The 21,465-nt window shown below is 34.4% G+C and overlaps 2 protein-coding genes across 4 annotated transcripts in view; one reads left to right on the top strand and one right to left on the bottom strand.

Moving 5' to 3' along the window:
• Positions 1-21,465, bottom strand: part of LOC119072157 (nephrin) — a 168,532-nt gene that overhangs the window by 39,704 nt on the left and 107,363 nt on the right. The window lies entirely within an intron of this gene.
• On the top strand, positions 7,815-9,845 carry LOC119072165 (endoglucanase E-4-like). Its single transcript, XM_037177327.1, has 6 exons — positions 7,815-8,321; positions 8,376-8,444; positions 8,508-8,668; positions 8,743-8,933; positions 8,994-9,290; positions 9,348-9,845. The coding sequence occupies exons 1-6, from the start codon at positions 7,871-7,873 to the stop codon at positions 9,574-9,576; spliced, it is 1,398 nt and encodes a 465-aa protein (XP_037033222.1). The 5' UTR covers positions 7,815-7,870; the 3' UTR covers positions 9,577-9,845.

The following is a 21,465-nucleotide window of genomic DNA, read 5'->3' as shown; positions in this document are numbered from 1 at the left end:
AAACGATAAAATATACTCGTTTTTTTTCTCTCTCTCGAAAAGGGCATTACCTCTGTGTTGTGTAACCAATTTAACTAAAGCAGAACTCTTCGATAAGCTGTTAAACAAAAAGTCGTAGCTACAATTAGTCGCTCATTTGTATGGTTTGGTTGGGTTTTTGTTTGATTAAAATCAAAGGTTTTGCAATTCGAGATATAGTCCAATTTAAATGAAAAACTTTTTTATTCGAACATTTTATAGAGGAGAGAGATAGAAAATTTTAGTTTTCCCAGTTCGAATTTGTAACTCAAACGAACAGTCACCATTTAGTTGTGTAAATAGATAGTTTTGAAGGCACTTTACGATAGAGTTTTACTTTAAAATTTGAAATCAAGCTTTTGTCGAATTAATTAAAACGAAAAGTTTTGGATCCATTCGACGATTTACTTTTATATGTTATGTAATGGCGGGCTGCAGTTAACTTTTATTTTACGCTATTTACTGATCCATAGCAAATCCGGGGAAAAAACATACAACAATCAACTAACTAGGTTGTGTATTCTAAAATTACAGCTGACATTTGCCAACACATCTCCATTTTAATCAACACAACCAATTTATTTAAGTCACACAAGCGGAAAATGGAAGATAATTTTCACCAATAAAAATAAAAATAAAAACTTGCGTAGAAGTGAAAATAATTTTCCGTCTTGTGTCTCAGTAAAACACAATCCTAGGTATTTAGTAGAGGGACTGTCTGCACACAACTTAAATAGAATAAGTGTACGGGTGTAATAGGATGTTGGTAAAGTAACGGACCGAATATTGTTTGAACTTCCGAACAAAAGGGAAGCCAAAAATACTCCAAAATATTTGGTTGTTGAAGGTGGAAATTGAAATAGTCTTTTCTCGTCGGTATAATTTTTCAAATTTCCACATAGTAAGTTGTGTGGGTGTGAATTTTCTATGGAAATTTCTCTAGTTATTTATAGAATCGAATCTCGAATTTAATAATTTTATCCCTAGTACGCCAACGCCACAGTACCGATTTCATTTTCCAATTCAATTTTCCAAGATATTTCGGTTCGGTGAAATTTAAGTCTTACCTTCAAAGATAATATCTATTCCCGTTCGAAACGTTTTATTATAATAAGTTTATATATATGACGAATGTTGGGCTTTGCGGTCGGACAGTTGGTAAAGGTTTGAATTTGCAAAGTGAAAGAATTTACCACCCAAACTCAGAGTGTGGTCGTGAAAGCATTCGTAATCGTCAGACTTTCAGACTTTCGAAAGTTCAACTATTTTTTTGTTTTGTTTGTCAAGTTTTCGCAAATCATCTCAAAGATGGAGCATTAAATATATCTCGGCACCGTATGCCTTTACAGCTAAAGCATTTAACTTTGTAGATATAATAATGTATAAGTGGAATGAAGCAAAAGTATTGCACGACAAACAAGTTTAGTATAATAAACATTAAATTCCATTTACCCATTGCCATTTTATGGGGTTCTGCTCGTATACGAAATTGCATAAATGAGAAGAATTTGCATAAAATTGTAAAATATGTATTTGAATACTCTTGCAACTCTATGCTTGCATGCATGAATGGATATGTAAATACGTACCCATTTCTTGCTGTTAATCAATTAAAACTCAAAAGTTGTTAAACCCCCTTACACACACAGGGTACCTGGTCTGGTCGGAAAGTTTTCTCGTAAAACAGAAAATTAGCGAGCTAAATCAATTTTGAAATGATTGATAACGTTTACACTTTCATGGACTGGGTGGTGTTGGTACATATACCAGTCACAACCGCAGCCATGCAATATAACACCGCTGGTGGAACAGAGTCAAGAGACTGCAAGAAAAAAAGGTGGAGATAATAAATGTGTCTCATAAACAACATCGACAATGGGTTTAAATTTATAAGACATTTAGCAGACAATAAAAATAATCACCAAACTCTTCAAGCGTGCATGCATTAATTTCACGATTGAATGGCGCTAACATTGATAACAAACAGACTCCTAAATCTTAAGTTGCCATGCATTGAGCGTTCGTACCGTCTTTTGCCGTACATTTTATGTTATACAATTGATTCGAAAGGAATCCTTTTTTCGATTACGATTAGAAATAGAAAGGCGAATAAAGGGAATATTTCACGCAGAAGGAAAAATATTCATACAATCATTGGAAATACGCAATAATTCAAGTAAATCCGAGAAAATAAATGCGTTTCCTCAAGTGGATAGCATAATATTTGTATTCGTTATGTATGCTCAAGTAGCACCATCACCACCACAAACCCAGACGACGACGATGAGGAGGAAGAATTCCTTTTCTGATTACTACCGCTTTTTTCTGACAGTGAATTCGGGCGAGATGGAGAAACAAACCGAAATATTCCATATTTTTGCCTTCGTTTACTTTTTGATTATTTTCACTCTTTCAAATTGTGATTGAAACGAAAAATGCGATGAGAAACGCCAAAATTGCGCTAAACAATTTTTTTTCGTATTAATTCACTTCATTTTGCGCGAAGTGTTGCTATTCTGATTCTCGCCTTTTTCTTGGAAAATTTGAATCATGTAGCTTGTCGTTCCCAGCACTTTCCCATGGGATTAAAGCCAATCGTAATATTTGTGAATATAATTTTACACGATGTTGTTGGCTGAACACACAAAATCAGCAAACATGAGTTTTGGAATTGGAATTATCGATTTTCTTTGGTCGTTAGTCAGAGCTCCGACCGTGCGTTCGTACAAATCTGATGAAAAGGGGATTTTCATTAATTGCAAACACAGTGCTGCAAAAACCCATCATTTTTTGCTCTATAAACCATTCAACTGATGGTTTTGTCGACTTAACTTTCAATGGAATGTGGCTTACAGTCGCAGTGACTAAATGCGAAAATTACATAACCAACAAGAACTTCCAGAAGGATTACGAATTACAATGCGATGCTGGAATGTTAAATGTAAAATGTTGTGAGTCGTGAGTGTATTATTTATGTCCGCTACAGAAGTCTAATATTAAACGCCGAATACGAAATGTGTTCAGTCAAAAAAAAAGCAAGAAAAAAAAATTGAAGAAAAAATCTAGGCTTTTGTGAAATGGTAAAACATCACAACGAAGCAAAAAAAAATAAATTGTATTTTAATATTCGACTTGTTGATTCCCATATTATACACACGAATTTTAATAAACCGGCTTTCCCTAGCATTATTTTTCGCATAAATTTTCATAAAAAGCTTTTATGCGTGCTGAACACCCATATCTTAGCACATCCGAAATGGATGTAATATATTATACGCACAGCCCTACATTACATAAACAGAACGATCTTTCGTAATGTAAAACACATGTACTGCCTTAGTAGATTACTGTACCAGGGAAGTAATTTGATATCTCGTATACAGATGAGTAAAAGGATCCAAGGGCTGAAGTCGATACTTTTACAAATCTGGGTACGAGATATCAAGTTACTTCTGGTGTGCAGTATGCTATTTTACTTTACGAGATAGGTAAAGGGTTTTCCCTAGTGAGAGAAAGGCCACATTACCTCCCTAGTAACGTAAATACATCGAATTTTACGATAGACGAAAACTTGGCTATTTTTCCGTGAACTTCGTGAGGGCGACGGTTTAATGAAGAGAGAACTATTGGTTTCGATGGTTGATGACTTATCGAAAAGAGGATCTATATTTATGAAATGTAATAGTAAATCCAACAAAAGATAATTAAAAGCGGATTGAGGTGAAAACAACAATTTCCGAGGAAGTTCTATATTAGTTCCATGTACGCTAAGTTATTGACGGTATAAGTTTGGAGTGCACAAAGGAAATTCTAGGCCGGGTAATTATCAAACTAAGTTTTGTTCAAGAGACTAGGTTTCCGACATGATTATGAATTATTAAAATAGCAAAATGTGTGTGTGTGTTTCGGGTAGTTTATTGCTCCGTCGGAATATATATTATAACGACCCAACCGTTTATGTTTGTATACGTTGTAAATTTTTGGACGGAGTAAGTCGCTTTTTTTCTTCATAGGTTTCTTGCATCGTGAATATAACGACCTTCCTCAGCAAACACATTCAGAGCAGAATTTTTTTTTTCATCTGACATAAAAGTCGAAGGCATTTCTCAAAAAAGCTTCACAATATTTTCTAGACACGCGCTCGTAAACAAAATTATTCCTATCAAAAGAACAGCATTATTCACTTCGGCCACCGAGCACAACAGCACAAAAAAAAACTTTAACCATAAAATAAAATATTTTTATACCGACTCATTACACACACAGAAAAAAAATTGAGAAAATTTTTCATTTGTTTTCTTTGCGCGCCACCATTTAAAGGATAATTTATGAGCTATAAACTTTTTTTCGCCTTTAATAACAGGATAACAACCTTGAGTGTGGTGTGTATATTATAACACAAATATAATATCTATCCATACAATCGTCCACAATGTTATGACGTACATAATACATATATATAGCCTGTAGTGTTCCTAAGGATCTCACAAAACTGCAAAACTATTATGGGGTAAAGTAAAGGTCATCATTAAACAACTTTAAATTAAACGATTCTCAGAGAAAGCATTTTTGTGCTGCTTTTTCTTTACAGCAAAATAAGAAAAATGTTAAAATTTTCCTCGTTTTTTCATAAATTTTTATAAAACAAAACTCTACATACCCCCATTGCTATGAACATTCCATGTAATAACTCAATGGTGTCATCTGCAATGAAATATTGCATCCAAACGTTTCTTATTTATAATGCAAAACTTTTTGAACTTCATTTTGTGCATTATCACACAAAAAGAAAGAAGAACAGAGAGAAAGAGAAGCGGCGAATAGAAAAAGAAAAAAATGGAAACTCTCGAGAAAACTTGCTGCATAAATACTTCGCATAGAAATAGCATTCTATTTATTCATCAGGATGCCATGCAGATATATGTACTTCTGCTTATCAACTTTACATAAATACATTGTTAAGCATGTTGAATATTCGACTTGACATTCCCTTAAAATTTTTTTTTCCTGGATAACAGCGGAGATGTTCGGCAGAGAAATTAAAAAGAAACAAATATATTCAAAAGATAAATGATACGGCACTTGAAACTTCGCTTCTACTCCAACTATACTGGAATGTTTTCATACATCCACTCCACAGTGGATTACACACATTGCAGTACACACACTCAGAGATTATGTGTTGAGCGCTTTTCCTCCTCCTTTTTCCTCCCCAAACTTCATTTTCCTCATACATATTAATGTTTAAAACATATAATTCCATGTTGATGTCACATTGCTCAACAGCGGAACACTGAATAAATGGTTTGAAAATAACCATATAAAACGTTCCCGATTGTCTACTGATTCACTGAAAACTGAAATGCTTCTCTACACACAAAAATTTTTCTGCTGACTTATCGTCTCTCTGTGTGAAAGTTATTTCTTCGGGGTCGATTTAGACAATTGAAATGATATACTTCTTGCTTTTATGTGATATATGGGAAGTTTAAATATGAATATAGAAAAAAAAACATGTATCCCAACCATCCCGACCAAAAGTTTCCTCCCGTTGAACCATTTAATAATTTCGTAGCCAACTTTTCCATAACAATTTTACAACACTTCTCCAACATACGATTCGTAGAGTTGTAATAAAGGAATGGATCGAAATGATATAAACCGTCAAAATTTTCGTATAATTTAATTGAATCTTGTGTGTGCATGGTAAGTATGTGTAGAAGTGGTTAGATTCACAGACAAAGCACCATAATTTTGTGTGTCGTAAGGATATTATATCCTACTAAGAATCAACCACAATCCAGCACCACTTCGTTCTCTATCTCCGAGCATACGTCTCCAATATAAAATGGAATGGCTTTTTACCATATAAACTGCTATTTCATTCGGTATTATGTAATGTATATTCGTAAAATTAGAGCGAAAACGAAAAGTTCTTTCAAACACATTTTGTTAAGAAGGAACTTCAAAGAAGTGTTTTATTCATGGATTTCGTTATAAAACGATACAGACCTATATATAGCGTCAACAACAACAACAACAACAAAGCTGGTAAAGTTAAACAGTCGTTAATAGTATTTTCAAATGTGTGTGCACTGGATTGTGATTAAGTGTCAAATTTGTAGAACTTTCGTTTCTAGCACAGGGAAAATTGTATGTCATTCTCGTCAGAAGTTGCACCCGGACTTTTATTTTCTTCACATATCTATTGAGAGAGAGAGACAATGTTTGATTATTTTATTTATGTGGAAAAACTTTAGCACTTTCGTTAAAGTTACAGAAAACTTGTTTGTGCTACATTTTCTTCTGGTATATGGATTTTCTTCTAGCCTAGCAAGTTCGTATGTAAATCTGGGTATGGTTTGTGTGTTCAAATCCTCTTTGCCTAGTTCTAAGTAAATTTATTGGTTCGGAAACAGAATCGAAACGAAATGAGGAAATGATGACGATTGTTTAGAAGTGGAATGGTGTTGGTGATGCATGCATAACCCGATTCAGTTCTCTATTAGAACTATTCGATCGATTCGTTTTGAGAGAAAGAAATTAAATTTTGAAAAGAAAGTTTCTTTCCCAATTTCGTAGAATTGAAAGTCTGTCTCATTGTTTGAAATTGTCGATGAAAGAATCAACCAAAACGAATCATTTTTGTATATTTCTTTTATTATACAATTATCAACAAACAGCTGCATGCAAATCTGTCCATATTTTTTCATTATTTTATTCAGACACAATATTTCTCTTGCAACCACAAAAGAAAGGCGTTTTTCAAATAAAGAACAACATTTACAATGAAAATGATATTACATAACAGTTTCGCTGCTTGATTATTAGAATAATAGCAGTCGGAGTGTTGGAGTATAGCAAATAATTGCGGAACGTGGCAGCTGAAAAAATTCACGCCCATTATTATTGTATGCCTCCAAATGTAACAGTGGAGCATATAATAGATAAGAAGATATACCCACGTGAACTACAATCTGCACTAAATTGAAATGAAAGTAACATCACAAACAAAATTATTTCATTGCACAGTATCAATGGAAATGTACCGAAAAACAGTTTGTCCTTCTTTTTGATTCTGCACCACCTATCGGTGACTAAATACAAATGACTGAGTGCCTCACCTAAATTGCTTTAGAAACGATCAGGTCCAAAAGCTCTAAGTTAAGCTTATCTTTTAACGATAACGGGACCAAATCTATTACAATTTCTTTTACGAGACTTCTTTTGTAGGTACCCTATAGCCAAAAAACAAATTCCTCATATCACTACTTTGGTGTACGCCAGCAGGTCGATTATTATCATTGATTATCAGTTACACGCTTCAAGTGTGTGGTTTGATATTTAAAAATGAATTTCGCATTCATCTATTAGTTACTGCTCGAGCTGAGGGAAGCTGTGTTTATTTGAACTTTGAGTTATTTTTTTAAAATATCCAATATTATCTATTTAGATGTTAACCTTTCAGAAGCGGCTACATTATTGACAACAATGGCAAAAATAAGCAATGACCTAGGGCTAGTGACGTCTTAAATAGAAACACGAATGAATGTTATACAAATGAAGTAAAAGATTGTGTATCACACCATTACCGAATAATTTGAATAATAGAAGTAACAGATCTAATAATTATATCGCAATACACTTGGCATTTCTGAAAAATCAAAAAAAAATGGAAATTTTGTTACAATTTTACGTTTCCTGCTACTCTATCATTTGGCCAAGATATTTATGTGACCGAAGCATAATAGTTGATAACACTGACAAGACAAGATTTGATAAATAACACAAAAACGTTTATAGAGACCAAATGATAATTTAGTGTGCCAAGCTCTTGTGCATAGTGTTAAAAATGAAGGGTTCGTGCGCTTTCTTAATTCTAATAATTGTTATTGCCTTTACATCATCAGTGTCCGCTCAACAAGAGTACGATTACGAGGAAGTTCTCGGCTTATCAATATGGTTCTACGAAGCACAACGGTGTGGTAAACTTCCGAATACAAATAGAGTGGACTGGAGATGGGATTCTTTTGTTGACGACGGTTCGGATGTAGGTATTGACCTCGAAGGTGGATATTTTGATGCTGGCGATCACGTTAAGTTTGGTTTTCCACTCGCTGGATCTATTACTATCCTAGCATGGGGTGTATTAGACTACGTAGATGGTTATTTGGCAGCTGGAGAATATGAAAATGGGTTAGACATGCTCCAATGGGGACTGGATTATATGATAAAGACTCATCCAGAACCGAATGTTATATGGGTTAATGTTGGTAACGGAACTGTCGATCACAGTTTTTGGGGTAAATGCTTGAATGATTTAAGAAAGTATTTTGTTACGAATGTAATTATGTCAGGTCGACCTGAAGAATGGCCCCGAAATCTTGCTCGTCCATCTGTTGGACCTATCAACATTACAAATCCAGGTACAAGAATAAAAGAGACCGAAGAGACTCTGACAATTTATTTCCTAATGAATTACTTCCTAGGATCTGACCTTGCTGGCGAATACGCTGCAGCATTTGCTGCTAGCTCACTAGTATTCCGTTCTGTCAATACTACCTACTCGAAAGTTCTGCTACGGCACGCGATAGAATGCTACGATTTCGCATTTAACTATAGAGGAAGGTATTCTGACAATGTGTACAAAGTACGTATCACGTATCACAGAAAAAGAACTTGAATTTTCCTGTTGTACTACTGCAAATATGATAATTTAAACAGTCGCCTGAATATGGCTCTTGGGCATATGCTGACGAGCTATTGTGGGCATCAGTGTGGTTATACCGAGCCACAACCAACCCTGTGTATTTGACAAATGCGAGAAGTCTTTGGGATGAACACTATTTTGGCTACACACCCCAAAGCTTTGATTGGGATAATAAATTAGCCGGAGCTCAAATACTATTGGCAAGGTACCTGACAGTAAAGAACAGTTGATAAGTATGTATGCCAAACGGAATTTTTAAAAATAGGTTTGCTGGACGTAGTGAGCCGGAATATGTCACAGCTGCTGAAAATTTCTGCAGATGGGTTAGAAACGATGCTAGGAAAACGCCACTGGGCCTAATCTTTCTAAGCGAATGGGGTTCACTACGAACCATCTCGACCGTAGTTTTTGCTTGCTTACAAGCTGCAGAAATTAATATTGACGCTGAAGCCAATAGAGCGATGGCTGTGTCTCAAATTGGATACGCACTTGGTGATACTGGACGAAGTTTTGTTGTTGGATTCGGCGTAGATCCTCCTTCCAGACCTCATCACAGAGCGAGGTAATTAATCTAAGTTTTGATAGAGTTATTTTATTCAACAATTAATTGCAATTGCAGTTCTTGTCCCTCCCTTCCATTGCCTTGTATTGGAGACGAAGCACTAAATAATCCGGGTCCGAATCCACAGACATTATTCGGTGCTTTAGTTGGTGGACCTGGATTGGATGATTCCTATGTGGACGATAGACAGGATTATGTAAAAAACGAAGTCGCATTGGACTACAATGCTGGATTTCAAAGTGCCATTGCCGGAATGATATCGCTGAGAAATCGTGGTTTGCTTTAAGTTTGCCGAATAAAAATAGATTTCCCCTGCTCTCAAAATGGCTTTTCTGAATACCTTCGAATGTCACAAGGGAAAGTATAATAACTGATAAGACTGGCGACAAATTCTCATTACCTCTGAAATGATAGCCGAAATATAAATATTTTTATTTGTTCTCGCTCACTTCAGTTCGTCATTTCCAGATTTGCTTTTATTGATGTCATAAAAACACAACCATTTATACTTTCGATAATAATAAACGAAAACCGAAAGACGATAAAATCTGTCCATTTACGTAATAAAAGCATTACAGATTTTCGTTATTAATTTCGCCTCCCCCTTAACATGTATTTCTGAATTTTTTTTTGTTCCCTTTTCCTTCTCGCTAGTAAAGTATTGTAATATTTACCGAACAAATGAGTCAGCACTTTGCGACGAGATGTCCCGACCACATGTTATTTATCTGACAATGTGAAGTGAATGTGTGCGGTGCACTTTGTAATGAAAATAAGTTTTTTTTGGGGGGAAAGGGAAAATATGCCAAAAAAATTTATTTGAAAATTTCAACTATTTTCCAGGGTAGATTTCGTATAACATCTATTGTTATATCATCACTTTCATCCAGGCACTATTTTCGGATAGAATTAATTTCCAAATTTTCCTAAATTTAACATTTTATCTACAGTGTACGCAACGGTACGAACTTAAAAATTTAGTTATGGGTCCAGCCTAGAGTGATTTTTTTCCCTTATGAAATTCTCAAACCTTCACAGTGACTCTCAGATCATATTCAGAAATAGTACATTTCGTACCTAGGACTATAAGTCTTTTTAAGCGTGATGAGAAGTTTCCAGACAGATCCGAGGCACGGACTAAAAGTCTTCTTTAGCGTATTCGATTCCACACCCCGTCTTCGGCTCTGTCTGGAAACCTCTCACACGCTAAAAAAAGACTTTTAGTCCTAGGTACGAACAATACTATTTTCAAAAATTTTAACAAGGATCTAGTGGTCGCAAAAGCTGTTTTCATACACAAATAGAAATGCGTGAGTTAGAGTGTGGGAGACAGATGCTTCTTTCTAAATTGGAGACATGATTGAGCAATACCAATACCCTCTCTAGCAAACAAACTAAATTTTTTAAGGTGGTAAAGTCGTTTGTGAAACTCTGCTACTTGTTTGCTACTTGAAGCATAGTTTCTCAAACTTATTTTAAACCCAAATTCAATTTTTTAAGAGAGTTTGTTTGATAGATCTAAGTGTTGGTGAGTATTGGTATCACATTTTCCACTACCGGCTAATCATTTGTTATTGATAGCAAGAACAAGAGAAATCTATGACCTGCGGCTGTTATGGTATTACATAGTAAAATTATTGGTTAAACAAATGCGATAAAAGATTTTGCGTTAAGCAAATACTTAGACGATACGTTGAGGAAAAGAAGTAATAGATTTGATAAATATACCGCGGTACACTTGCCTTTTATAGAAATGTTTTCCTGTTCAATACATTCTTATATGAAGTCAAAATGCTCAACGACGTCGGTGGCATGAGTTTATAAAAAATAGATTTCATTTCGAAAATAATTAATCATTTTCTTGTTACGTTCTAATCGTCTGACTTTATTTTTTTCGTCTTCAATTTTTTTTTATGTGTGGAGGATTCCCCGTACATATAATCCCCCAGCACATTATTATACTATCTGTTCGCATTACAATGCATTATACCGGAACTCAAGAGATTTGCTTCAACTAAGATCTATGATTTCAGCCGAAAGGATGGTGTTTAATTTAATATCCGTCGTAACCATCTCTTGTGAAAATATTCTCACCCAGACTGAGTTTAAAGCGTATATAAATCGGTAGGACTTAAGTCCTTTCTATTGTTTAAAATTTGTTAATATTTTACCAGACATATTTCATAATGAATATCTTTTGATATATACGGACAGTCCATAACCATCCTCCCACATAATCCTTCGTTTGCAATTTAATTTCACCATTGTCCATCTTACAATGTGTGGGAATACATCAATCTGTGTGTAAATATAGCAAATGGCATTACATCGATATAAATAATAGTGTGATATAGTTCGTACTTATGCGATGGTTTTCAGCATTGGAAGGGACGATGGGGGATGATGTTGTCCTATCTATAGGATTACAGATTTAACGACTGGCTATAAGTCTATATTGTTCTCCTTCGCATCTTACTATCCTTCAAAACGCCATATAATATTGACTCAAAACAGCCGTTGTGTTTGGATATTAGAAAAGTTTATGGATGGTGTTTTGGAGTTTTGTGAAGCTTTCCCTCTACCAGCTAGTTAAGCAAGGTCAGTCTCTTATGGGTAATAGAAATTACTAAACTTTGACACTTAACACTACGTACTTGTATTTTAGATTGGCTTTCGGTGAACGTGTATAATATACACGAACACAATAAGTCGGCCTTGATTGTATGTGTTGTGGATCTGAACATGCTTAAGATGGGTGAGTAAAAATATTGGATTATGTTCCGTAGGAGGAAGAATTGTGATGGGGTAAAACCACTTGAAACTTTGGTGTTTATGTTTTAATGAAAAAAGAAAATAAAAATTCATCAAATAGATTCAGGTTCAGGGATGGTAAATGTGTTCTTGCAATAAAACATTTTTAATGAATATATTCTCGTCTGTATCTCATATGCCTTTGGGGCTGTGTGACTAGGATTAAAGTACAAAAGAGTTTTTCTGTTTGCGTTTTTCGTTTGGTGTGTGTGTATGTGTTCAATATTTAACTAAGAGAACTCTTCGTGTTCATATGTGTTACATGATTCGTTTGTACTGTAAGAACATTATAAAATGGGAAAGCTTTCACTTTCAATTTAAAAAGTGAATATTTACACTGTTTTGCTACGCTTAATTAACTTTATTTATTCAAAGCTGTTAGCATTTATGTTAAAATACATTTCTAGATTGGATGGTGTGTCTAGCATTATTTATGTATCATGTCGAAGATATTTTATAAAATTTTAGCTGCTAAAATTTTATGCGTGTTCTATAGTGGAATTCTATGTTTTATTTACCTACGGATGTTACACAAAGCTCATCTTACTTTGCTGCCGTCGTCGCCCATACCAACAATAAGCCATAATAATTTCGCCCTTAATTTTATCACAGTTATGCTCGTAAATATGTTTTAAAATGTTATTATCATGAACCCCGAATAACACTGTACAAATAAAAGTCGTATCCCTTTTTCCAGATCGACTTGTATCCTATGCACATATATATACGTTTTCATACCGACACCATACCGACACATCTAATTTTCATTTGGCAACATATATCTAGATACAAATTCTCGTCGTTCTTATGCCGCGAATGTTATAAATATTTGTACATTCAGGCCATGTTTGTGCGCGGTACATACAAGATATCATAACACACACACAGCGAGTCCATATTCTATGTCTTTTCTTCTTTCTCACTGTTCGCGTATTAAACCGTTAAGTATGTATATCACCGCCACTGATAAAATATCCATCCAACTTTATATTCGCCTCAGGTCGTACGTATCTCTTTCGTTTTGCCACATAAAATTATATTTACACCGCCATTGCAGAAACTTTAGAACAAGAAGACTGGAATAAATATATCTTCTGGTTACGTATTACCCAGCGTTTACAATACACATATATGTGCCGGCATTTCACGTGGTTTAAATATATGTAAAGCGGATTATATTTGCACCTTACCATCCCTTATCCACAATTTATAAGTGTACACATATATATACCGATGGTGGAGTATGTAACATACAAATCTGTTACGTACGACACTTGGAATGGGAGATAGACATCACTTCATAATACAAAATTCTCTTAAATAAGCTTGTCTTATCGCTATAAAGCTTTTGGCTTTAAGAAATATTCCTTCGTGTCGTCTTTTAAATTAACGCTATGCTGCTACTTCTACCCTAATGGTTTGCTCATACATTTAGCATGTTTTTTTTTTCTATCTACCATACGTCTTATTTTTGTCATCATTTTTTTGCTTCTTTTCTTTTTTCGTTTTTTTTTCACCCCAAGACTTATATGTGACAACGAAAATAAAATGCAAAAACATGTTTGTCATCGTCAACGCTTAGAAAAAATAAAATAATCGTCAGACGGTTTTGTTATTAAACTTTTATCTTTTTAACATTGAAAATATGAAATTGAAAAGAATTGCTGTGTTTCAAGATAAATTTGCGATTAAATATTAGAAGGGAGACGAAAATGTCCAAAGTTAAAATGTTCGTGTGTAGGGTTTCCGAAGAGCACTGTTAAAACATTTCCGAGAAAAATTATTTAAGAAACAGCGCGGAACAATTATCTTTTAAACTCCGAATTACAATTTGTTGTTTTTTTTTTTGTCTGTAAAGATCAAAGTCCTTCAGAGATTATGCATACTTTTTAGGAATTACAATACAAAGTGGTTAATAAGTGTAAAAATTTCGAGTGTGTTTAGATACATCGACTGAACTTTCTGGTACTCGACCTAACGATACGCTTTTAATTGGTTCATTTAGATATCGTCTCAAGGGACCACTGAACTTTCAATATTGGAATAAAAGGCATAAAGCTCATTGTTGACAATAATAACGGTTTTCTACAAATTCAATTGTCTGAAAAAAATCCCTCTCCTGATTTCGCGATGCAGTTGGAATGAAATAAAAGAAAATATTTAGGATTCTTTCCCAGAGCCATATGCCGATGAAAGAACGACTTATCGTCAATTTATGAATTCGTCATGGTAACGGCAAATACCTAAATCATCGTTTCGATTTCAAACTTCTTCTTTTTCAATTATCGTTCAACTCTCCGAACGAAATCCCTTTATTTGATATAAATTATTGAACATCATTTGAATTGACTTTCAGTAACATACACCACCGTAAGCATTTCGGAACTGCTTTAATTGCCGACTCTACCAAGCTTTCAATTGAAAATAAATTTTCCTTCTCGGTATAAAAATACTTAAAATTTATTGGAAAATATAGAGACGATTAGAATGAATTTATGGTATCATTCGCTCTCGCGCTGGGTGTGTATGTTACACAGCAAACATTTGCTATATATATGGAAACCAGACTTTTTTCAGCCCAAACTTTCCGAGAGATAATTGATAGTCGTGTTGCAATGAAATTTATGATTTTTTCTACGTTTTTTTATGTTCCATGCAAAAGCCACTTAATACCTTGCCATTTTTCCGGCGTAATAAATTCAGTTTGATAAAACGAATATGCGCAATGAAAGATAGTCACGATAAATTTCCATTCGAAACGATTTTTCATAGCGATATTTCCTTAAACCAGCCAGTTAATCTTTCGCTGCGTTGTTGTTTTTTTTTTTTTCAACCTTTCAGGTACACACCAGCACAACACACCAAATTAAATAAAAGCGACACAACTTGCACTTATATATGCATATCGTGTGTGTCGTTATATTCAGGATTCTCGAGCGCCACACACACCGAACGATACAACAACAAAAAATAATGCAATTCATCAACTCATAGCAGTAATCGCGTTGCATCATTTTCGTTCGTTACATTTCAGTTCATCGCCCCAGCACTGCCAGCCATTCATCGACACACAGCTTCGGTTGTTCCATGTAACGACTACAAATTAATTACGCCAAAACGAAGTATATTCATCCACCATCAACATGCCACACTGGCAGGCAGCCTCATATCCTCGTTTGTCGCACATTTACTATTCGCAGGAAAAAAATGAACTTTAAATTTCTTTTTATTTCCCGGCGATATGCAACGACACCGTATATTTATACGTCCTGAATATATAGATAGATACGTGAAATGGATTTCTTCATTTTGAATTTAAAATAGAGTTTGTAGTCGGAAGAGTAACTCTTTTCATATCCATACGTTTTGCACATATATATACGCAAGGATTGAGGATTTTCTGTCGGAATACGATGGAATAAAAATGCTCATATATACCACGGGAGCTTATACTTCGTACTATAGTTAGTAGATCGATTATATCAATGGAAATGTACGAAAGAAGAAAAAAAAATGAGAAAAATTTGCTACGAAAGTGTCACTTCCACACCGACTCGTATATGAAAAATTAGATTTTAGTCTTAAGCACTAATCGCTCTATGTATACAGATATACCTTGCGGTGAATGTCGATTTGCCAATTTTAATGAAGTAGTTGGTAGGTGAGATTTATCCGAACATATTTTCGAATTTGTGATTAATTTCATTCAATCATGCACACAATTTTTCCAATCATTCGAATCGATTTAAATTAATTTGAGTTAATCAATTTGCAGTTGTTAAAATTATTGAATTTATTTTTTCGTTTTACTATCTTTTGAAGTGGTTATATCCGGTTATGTGGTTTTCCGGTGGTTTATTTTTAAATAATTTGATTTCTTTTACCAAATTATCGGCATGTGACGTGTGCTAATATTATTATAGGTGCACGTCAGTTCGTTTCTTCGAATTCATTATTTTATTATAAACAGATTCTCATAAATATAAAATGAGGTAAAAATCTGAGTGTTCGGAATCGGATAGGTTAGGTACGTCGCACTTAGAAAGTGCTAAAATAATTTACAAATTTCAATAAATGTTTAGGCAGGGAGGTTTTGAACGTTGATCTTTGTTGATATCAAGCGAGGCCAGGATCAATGATAACCAAAGATACACGAGATACAAAAAAAAAATTTTTTGTGTCGTTCCAAATTTATGCTAAAGGGCTTCTTAAGATAATTTAATTCCAGAACTCGACTCGCCTGCCGCTTGTGTTGGAAACCTTTAACCTGTTACAGACGGCAATTGCCCAAGCATATGACCATTTCTATTTTCTGGTCTATTACTTCAATCGATCAAAGTATTTTCAATCTGTTGATTTCAAATCTTGTACTTCAATGTTTTTAACATGGACATTACTTTATGAAGGACCATGTTACCCAGAGCTTGTCATTATTTTCGTCGTCGTTATCGATAACAGATGGCCGTATGTGACAGGTTAACTCGCTAAAAAAGGCAAATTAGGAAAATTACGTCACAAGTGTGGTAAAGTTGGAAAGTCGAGTTTTTGCGTGAAGTTTGTTGATCCGAGGCGAAACCGAGAGTATCGAAAAAAAAGCTTCAGTCATGCAATGAACGATTTTCGATGCAGAAACACGTGCTTCAGCATGATTTACTTTTACTCATCTTGATACGAGATATCAAATTATTTCCCGTGTGCAGTATGCTATTTTACTTTACGATCGAGGTAAAGGGTTTTCCATAGGGAGTGAATGGCCCTATTACCTCCCTAGTAAAGTAATATACATTACACACTTGTCACGAAGAAGTCGAGGCTTGCCGAGACTGATAGTGACAAGTGTGTACTCTATTTTATCACATCAGCGAAAACGAGACAACAACATAGACCTGAAGTGTAATGTTTGAATTAAACTTCTAGTTAAGTAATTTAGACCATTACGCTACTGAAGGGAGTTTGTAAAGAAAATTACGGAAAAATAAGTTTTGGCACTAATTGCTGTCATCTCATATCGTGCTCTTACCATAGAACCATAGCTCGTGAGATTCTAGAATAAGGAACTTTTTAAGTTGCCAAAATTTGAGGCCGATTAGTTTGTATTGTACATTTTACAATCATTCAACACGATGCACACATGCATTATATTAACCGTACTCGAAAAGTCTAAGCGAAACAAAGATGAATTTCACGAAGCCCAAGGCAAACCGACTAAATTTCCTCTAATATTGAAATGAAATTTATTTCAAAATCTAAAACAGAAATTAAATTCCTGATCTTGGGTGGTGCCTTGGGTAGTTTTTATAATGAAATTGCAACATATTTCAAAGCAAAAACATATTTTTCTAAAGATGTACACTGCCATACACTATAACATGTTCTATAAACTAATTTCTGTACATTATGATCAAAGGGCAATAAACAAGTGCTGGGCATTAGGCTGCCATACAAACGCTTATTTCTGTCCATTAAAAATGTATAAATCTTCTTCTCTAATTAGTGTGCTCTTTTGTTAATGTTGTTACACGTTGTAAATTTTTTTAATTTTTTAGTGCATGTTAGCATGCAAAATAATTGGAATAATTAATTCGGATTGCAAGTGAATAGCTTGAACATTCGCATTTATAATATACAATTTGTGTGGTTCATATTTACAATGCAATTCCACAATATACAAACCCTATCCCCACGTCCACGAAAGCGCAATTTGGCCGTATTGAGCATGAAATAAATTATTGAACACCGTTGAAAATTAAAAGCTTGACAATAGTATCGTAATTGGGTCGCTGAAGCAAATTGAACGAAACATTCGTAGCTTTTGTATCCAAATTAAGGCGGGTATGCATACCTATGGTGTATAGACATAATATGGAATCCATACTGAACTAAATATGTCGAGAGGTCTATATGTATGCGGTTCTGTGGCGTATTTTCCGAACAACTAATTGAAATTATTATTTTCAGTTGTTTTAGTCTATTTCATACCAGAAATGCAGTTGATGTAAATCGTGTATACCGATGTAGAGACGAACTAGTTAACCATCCGGCAAATAAGCAAGAAAATATTTTATAAATTTATGCACTCAGCGCGGATTCAATGGTATTCGGGTGGATAATTTAAAACCAACGAAAACTAAATGGTTTTGGGGGACACGTAATGTACAACAAAATTTTCCCTCAAAAACAAGTTATGTTGGTCGCCTCGACGGACATTTCGTATAGGTGTTTTGAGTTATTTGTAGTTGTGCACTACTTGGGGGAATAATAATTTATATAATTTGAATCTGGGGAACGGGCGAAACTATGCTGAAACAAAATTTTATGTACATTTTGTGAAAGAACTGTGCTTTAAATGGGTAAATATTTTCGGTCAAATGTTGAGCAAACACATTGTATGCTATGCACAGAGAGAGGTCGGTCTGAATATTTCATTCAAATATTTTATTTAACTCACTATAATATGTTGTCCGGAAGTTTTGTGCAAATAAACTTTTTATTATACGGTTTTGCTTTGCGCTGATAAGATGGATTGTTTTCGGTGTCATTATAAAATATTGCAATAAAACAGCTTCCTATTAATTAAAGTCTTGTGGCTATGAGTGAAATCATTTGATTTCGAATATGAGTTTGGGAACACACGAAATTCTGGGCTAAAGTAAACTTTAAGACAAGAGCCATATGATATTTGATATCGCTTAAACGTAAGGCTGTAATCGGATTCAGGTTGGCCTGTTTCTATTCAGGTTGGCCCGAAACGGATTCTAAACTAAGATTTCTGGTTCGTCAGAACTTCATCCGAACCCGAAGCTGAATTGGTTCGTCCCGAATCAGCCCCGAACCTAAACTTTCAGTTTCAGGTTTGACCCGAACCTGACTTGAACCGGAAATTTTCAAAATGGATTAAGTCGAGTTCGGATAACCCGAAATTTTTCCCCGATCAATCGCAAATTCGTTGACCCGAACCCAATACCAATATACAACATAATCGTTCTCTGTACATGCAAAGAACGCCCCTTCGAGAATTCGCTTCATTCGGTTGATATCAGCTTTAAAAATTAGTTGTCTAGTTACTACCTATACTAACATGATGAATAGTCAAGACCATTCAGAAAATTCACTTGGATTTCATGCCTGTTTTGGGGATCATTTTCGGTATGCAAATTATTACCAATAACTTAAACGGCTTGATTACCATAACCATTATCCCAATTGAAAATTAAGAAAACGTTGGTAGGTTTATAATGGCAAACGATTACTAAAATTGAAACGCAGAAGATAAGAGCTTTTGGTGTAACCTTCAAAGTATAGACTAAGCTTCGTGTTGAAGTTCGACGAACCTGCACATTATTTTAATTTGATTAGACCTGACAAATTGGAATAAAAATTGTTTAAAATAGCAGAGGAAAACCAAAAAAAACAACTTTAATTCATGTGGTCGTTAACAATGTGTTTATGGTTGTTTGACCGTCTAATATAGCAATTTAAATTATAAACTTTTTCGAAGTCTCACACTTCCATATACATAAAAGCATTGTGTCAGTAAGAAACTAATGATTAAGACAAAACCGAAATAAAGAAAGGAAATGACACCATGTTTTACAGATTTGTCGATCTCTGTTATAATGTATTCAAGACACAGCAACAACAACAACTACTACCAAAAAAAACCTCATTCTCCGTTTATTGTGACCGAAAACAATATTATAAATACTGAATTAATCGGGTTCATGGCCACAAAAAGAAACAATAATAAAGTTTCATGTATGAACGGATCCACGAAATGCTGGAAAATAGCAGCATTGCCCAACTGAGTGTGTGTGCACCCTTTATATATATATATGGGAACAAACCCTCATGGTTGAGAAACACATTGTTATAAATGTAGTTTATGAGTACAAATCAACAGACAAACGAAAATTGATAGCAACGATAAACGTAATAAGGGTGAACTCTTATTAAAAGAGTGGCTACCCAACCGAATTTGCCAGAGAAAAAAAATAAGCAACACACGAATTTCTATATCTTAGAATATATCACGCGATGTTACCGATGAAGATTTGTTTTTTTGCGAATTGGATGAGCATATATACCGAAACCACTCAGCCCTAGTTTGATGTTTACATGTTACACAACGAACTAATAATAAAACAAATCACTCAAAATCAAACTTCAAAAAGTATTACAACTTCGGAACGGTTATGCCCATCGATAGCATTAACAGCAGTCATTTCTCATTATCATTTATCATATTTTCAAATCAATGCCAACAGCCAGCCAAAACTTCATTGATATTCAATGAATTCCTCCCATGAATATAATTTGGTCAATAACAAGCAATATGCGATAGAATAAGTTTACTAACATTGAATTGAAAATGTATAAATCTTGTTTTTTTTCTTTCTTTCTGGGGAAGATGATATTCTCCCCGGGTATGAAACACAATGCAAAGTGATATGTCAACGGAAAAATTATTATTTTCATGCCATTATTACTGGTTATATAGATTCCACTTCGAGATTACATTTTTTCCGTTCGATGCGATGACAGAGAGATCTGATTAATTCAAATGGAAGGAAATTTGTAACGCAAATTTTAATTGAAGTTAATGTCACTTTCATTCAAAAAAAAAACGTCTCCAGGAACTAATGTTACGTCCCATCCAAAGTGAAATAGTTTTCGAGTATGGTAATAAAATCGTGTCTCGGAAATTGTTTTCCCCGAGTTTTTAATAGTTTCGTATATTTACACTCCAACTTATCAACGTAATTAAAAGTTTCAGACTTTTACATACATGAAAAGCTTTAAGTAATCACTGTCGGATTCACACGAAAGATGGCACGTGATTCTATTGGTACGGAGGATACTAAAGGGTCATTCATACTTTAGCATGTCAAGCTCTAAGGAGAGTGACAGACCATGTCGTTTTTTGAAGAATTTAGACAATTATGAGTGACACACTCGGTGATAGAGGTGTAGGGTATCTAAAAAAAACGTCAGCTTTAGCGCAATGATAATGCTTTGTTGAGAGATCTAGTCTGACTGAAAGTTATATCATTGCAATAACTGAAATTATTCATTATAGAAATTGGATATCAACTCACATGACTTTCGCAATTTATGTTTAGACGTCTTGAATACACTTTTCGACCTAATTTAGCTTAAGTGTTTCCTCTGCAGACCGTTTTTTATCCCCTCTCTATACATTTTCCATTGTACGAGTATATTATTTGCATTACAGCTGCACACAGAGCACATAGAGCTTTTCGAATGCAATATTATAAATAACAAATGAACATTTAAATTTAACATGCCAGAGAATAATATTTTATCATGCGCCTTGTACTCCTCGCAAAACACACAGTACCATTTT

Source organism: Bradysia coprophila (genome assembly GCF_014529535.1).
Source record: "Bradysia coprophila strain Holo2 chromosome IV unlocalized genomic scaffold, BU_Bcop_v1 contig_81, whole genome shotgun sequence".
In the NCBI taxonomy this organism is placed as follows: domain Eukaryota; kingdom Metazoa; phylum Arthropoda; class Insecta; order Diptera; family Sciaridae; genus Bradysia; species Bradysia coprophila.
Note: the sequence above shows the minus strand (reverse complement) of the source record. Positions and strands in the feature narration are given on the sequence as shown.

Excerpts from the sequence above, each read along its gene's own strand:
- LOC119072165 (XM_037177327.1), top strand. The coding sequence starts at position 7,871 with ATGAAGGGTTCGTGCGCTTTCTTAATTCTAATAATTGTTATTGCCTTT. Across the intron at positions 8,322-8,375 it reads TGTCGATCACAGTTTTTGGG|GTCGACCTGAAGAATGGCCC; the intron begins GTAAATGCTTGA and ends TAATTATGTCAG. Across the intron at positions 8,669-8,742 it reads ATTCTGACAATGTGTACAAA|TCGCCTGAATATGGCTCTTG; the intron begins GTACGTATCACG and ends TAATTTAAACAG.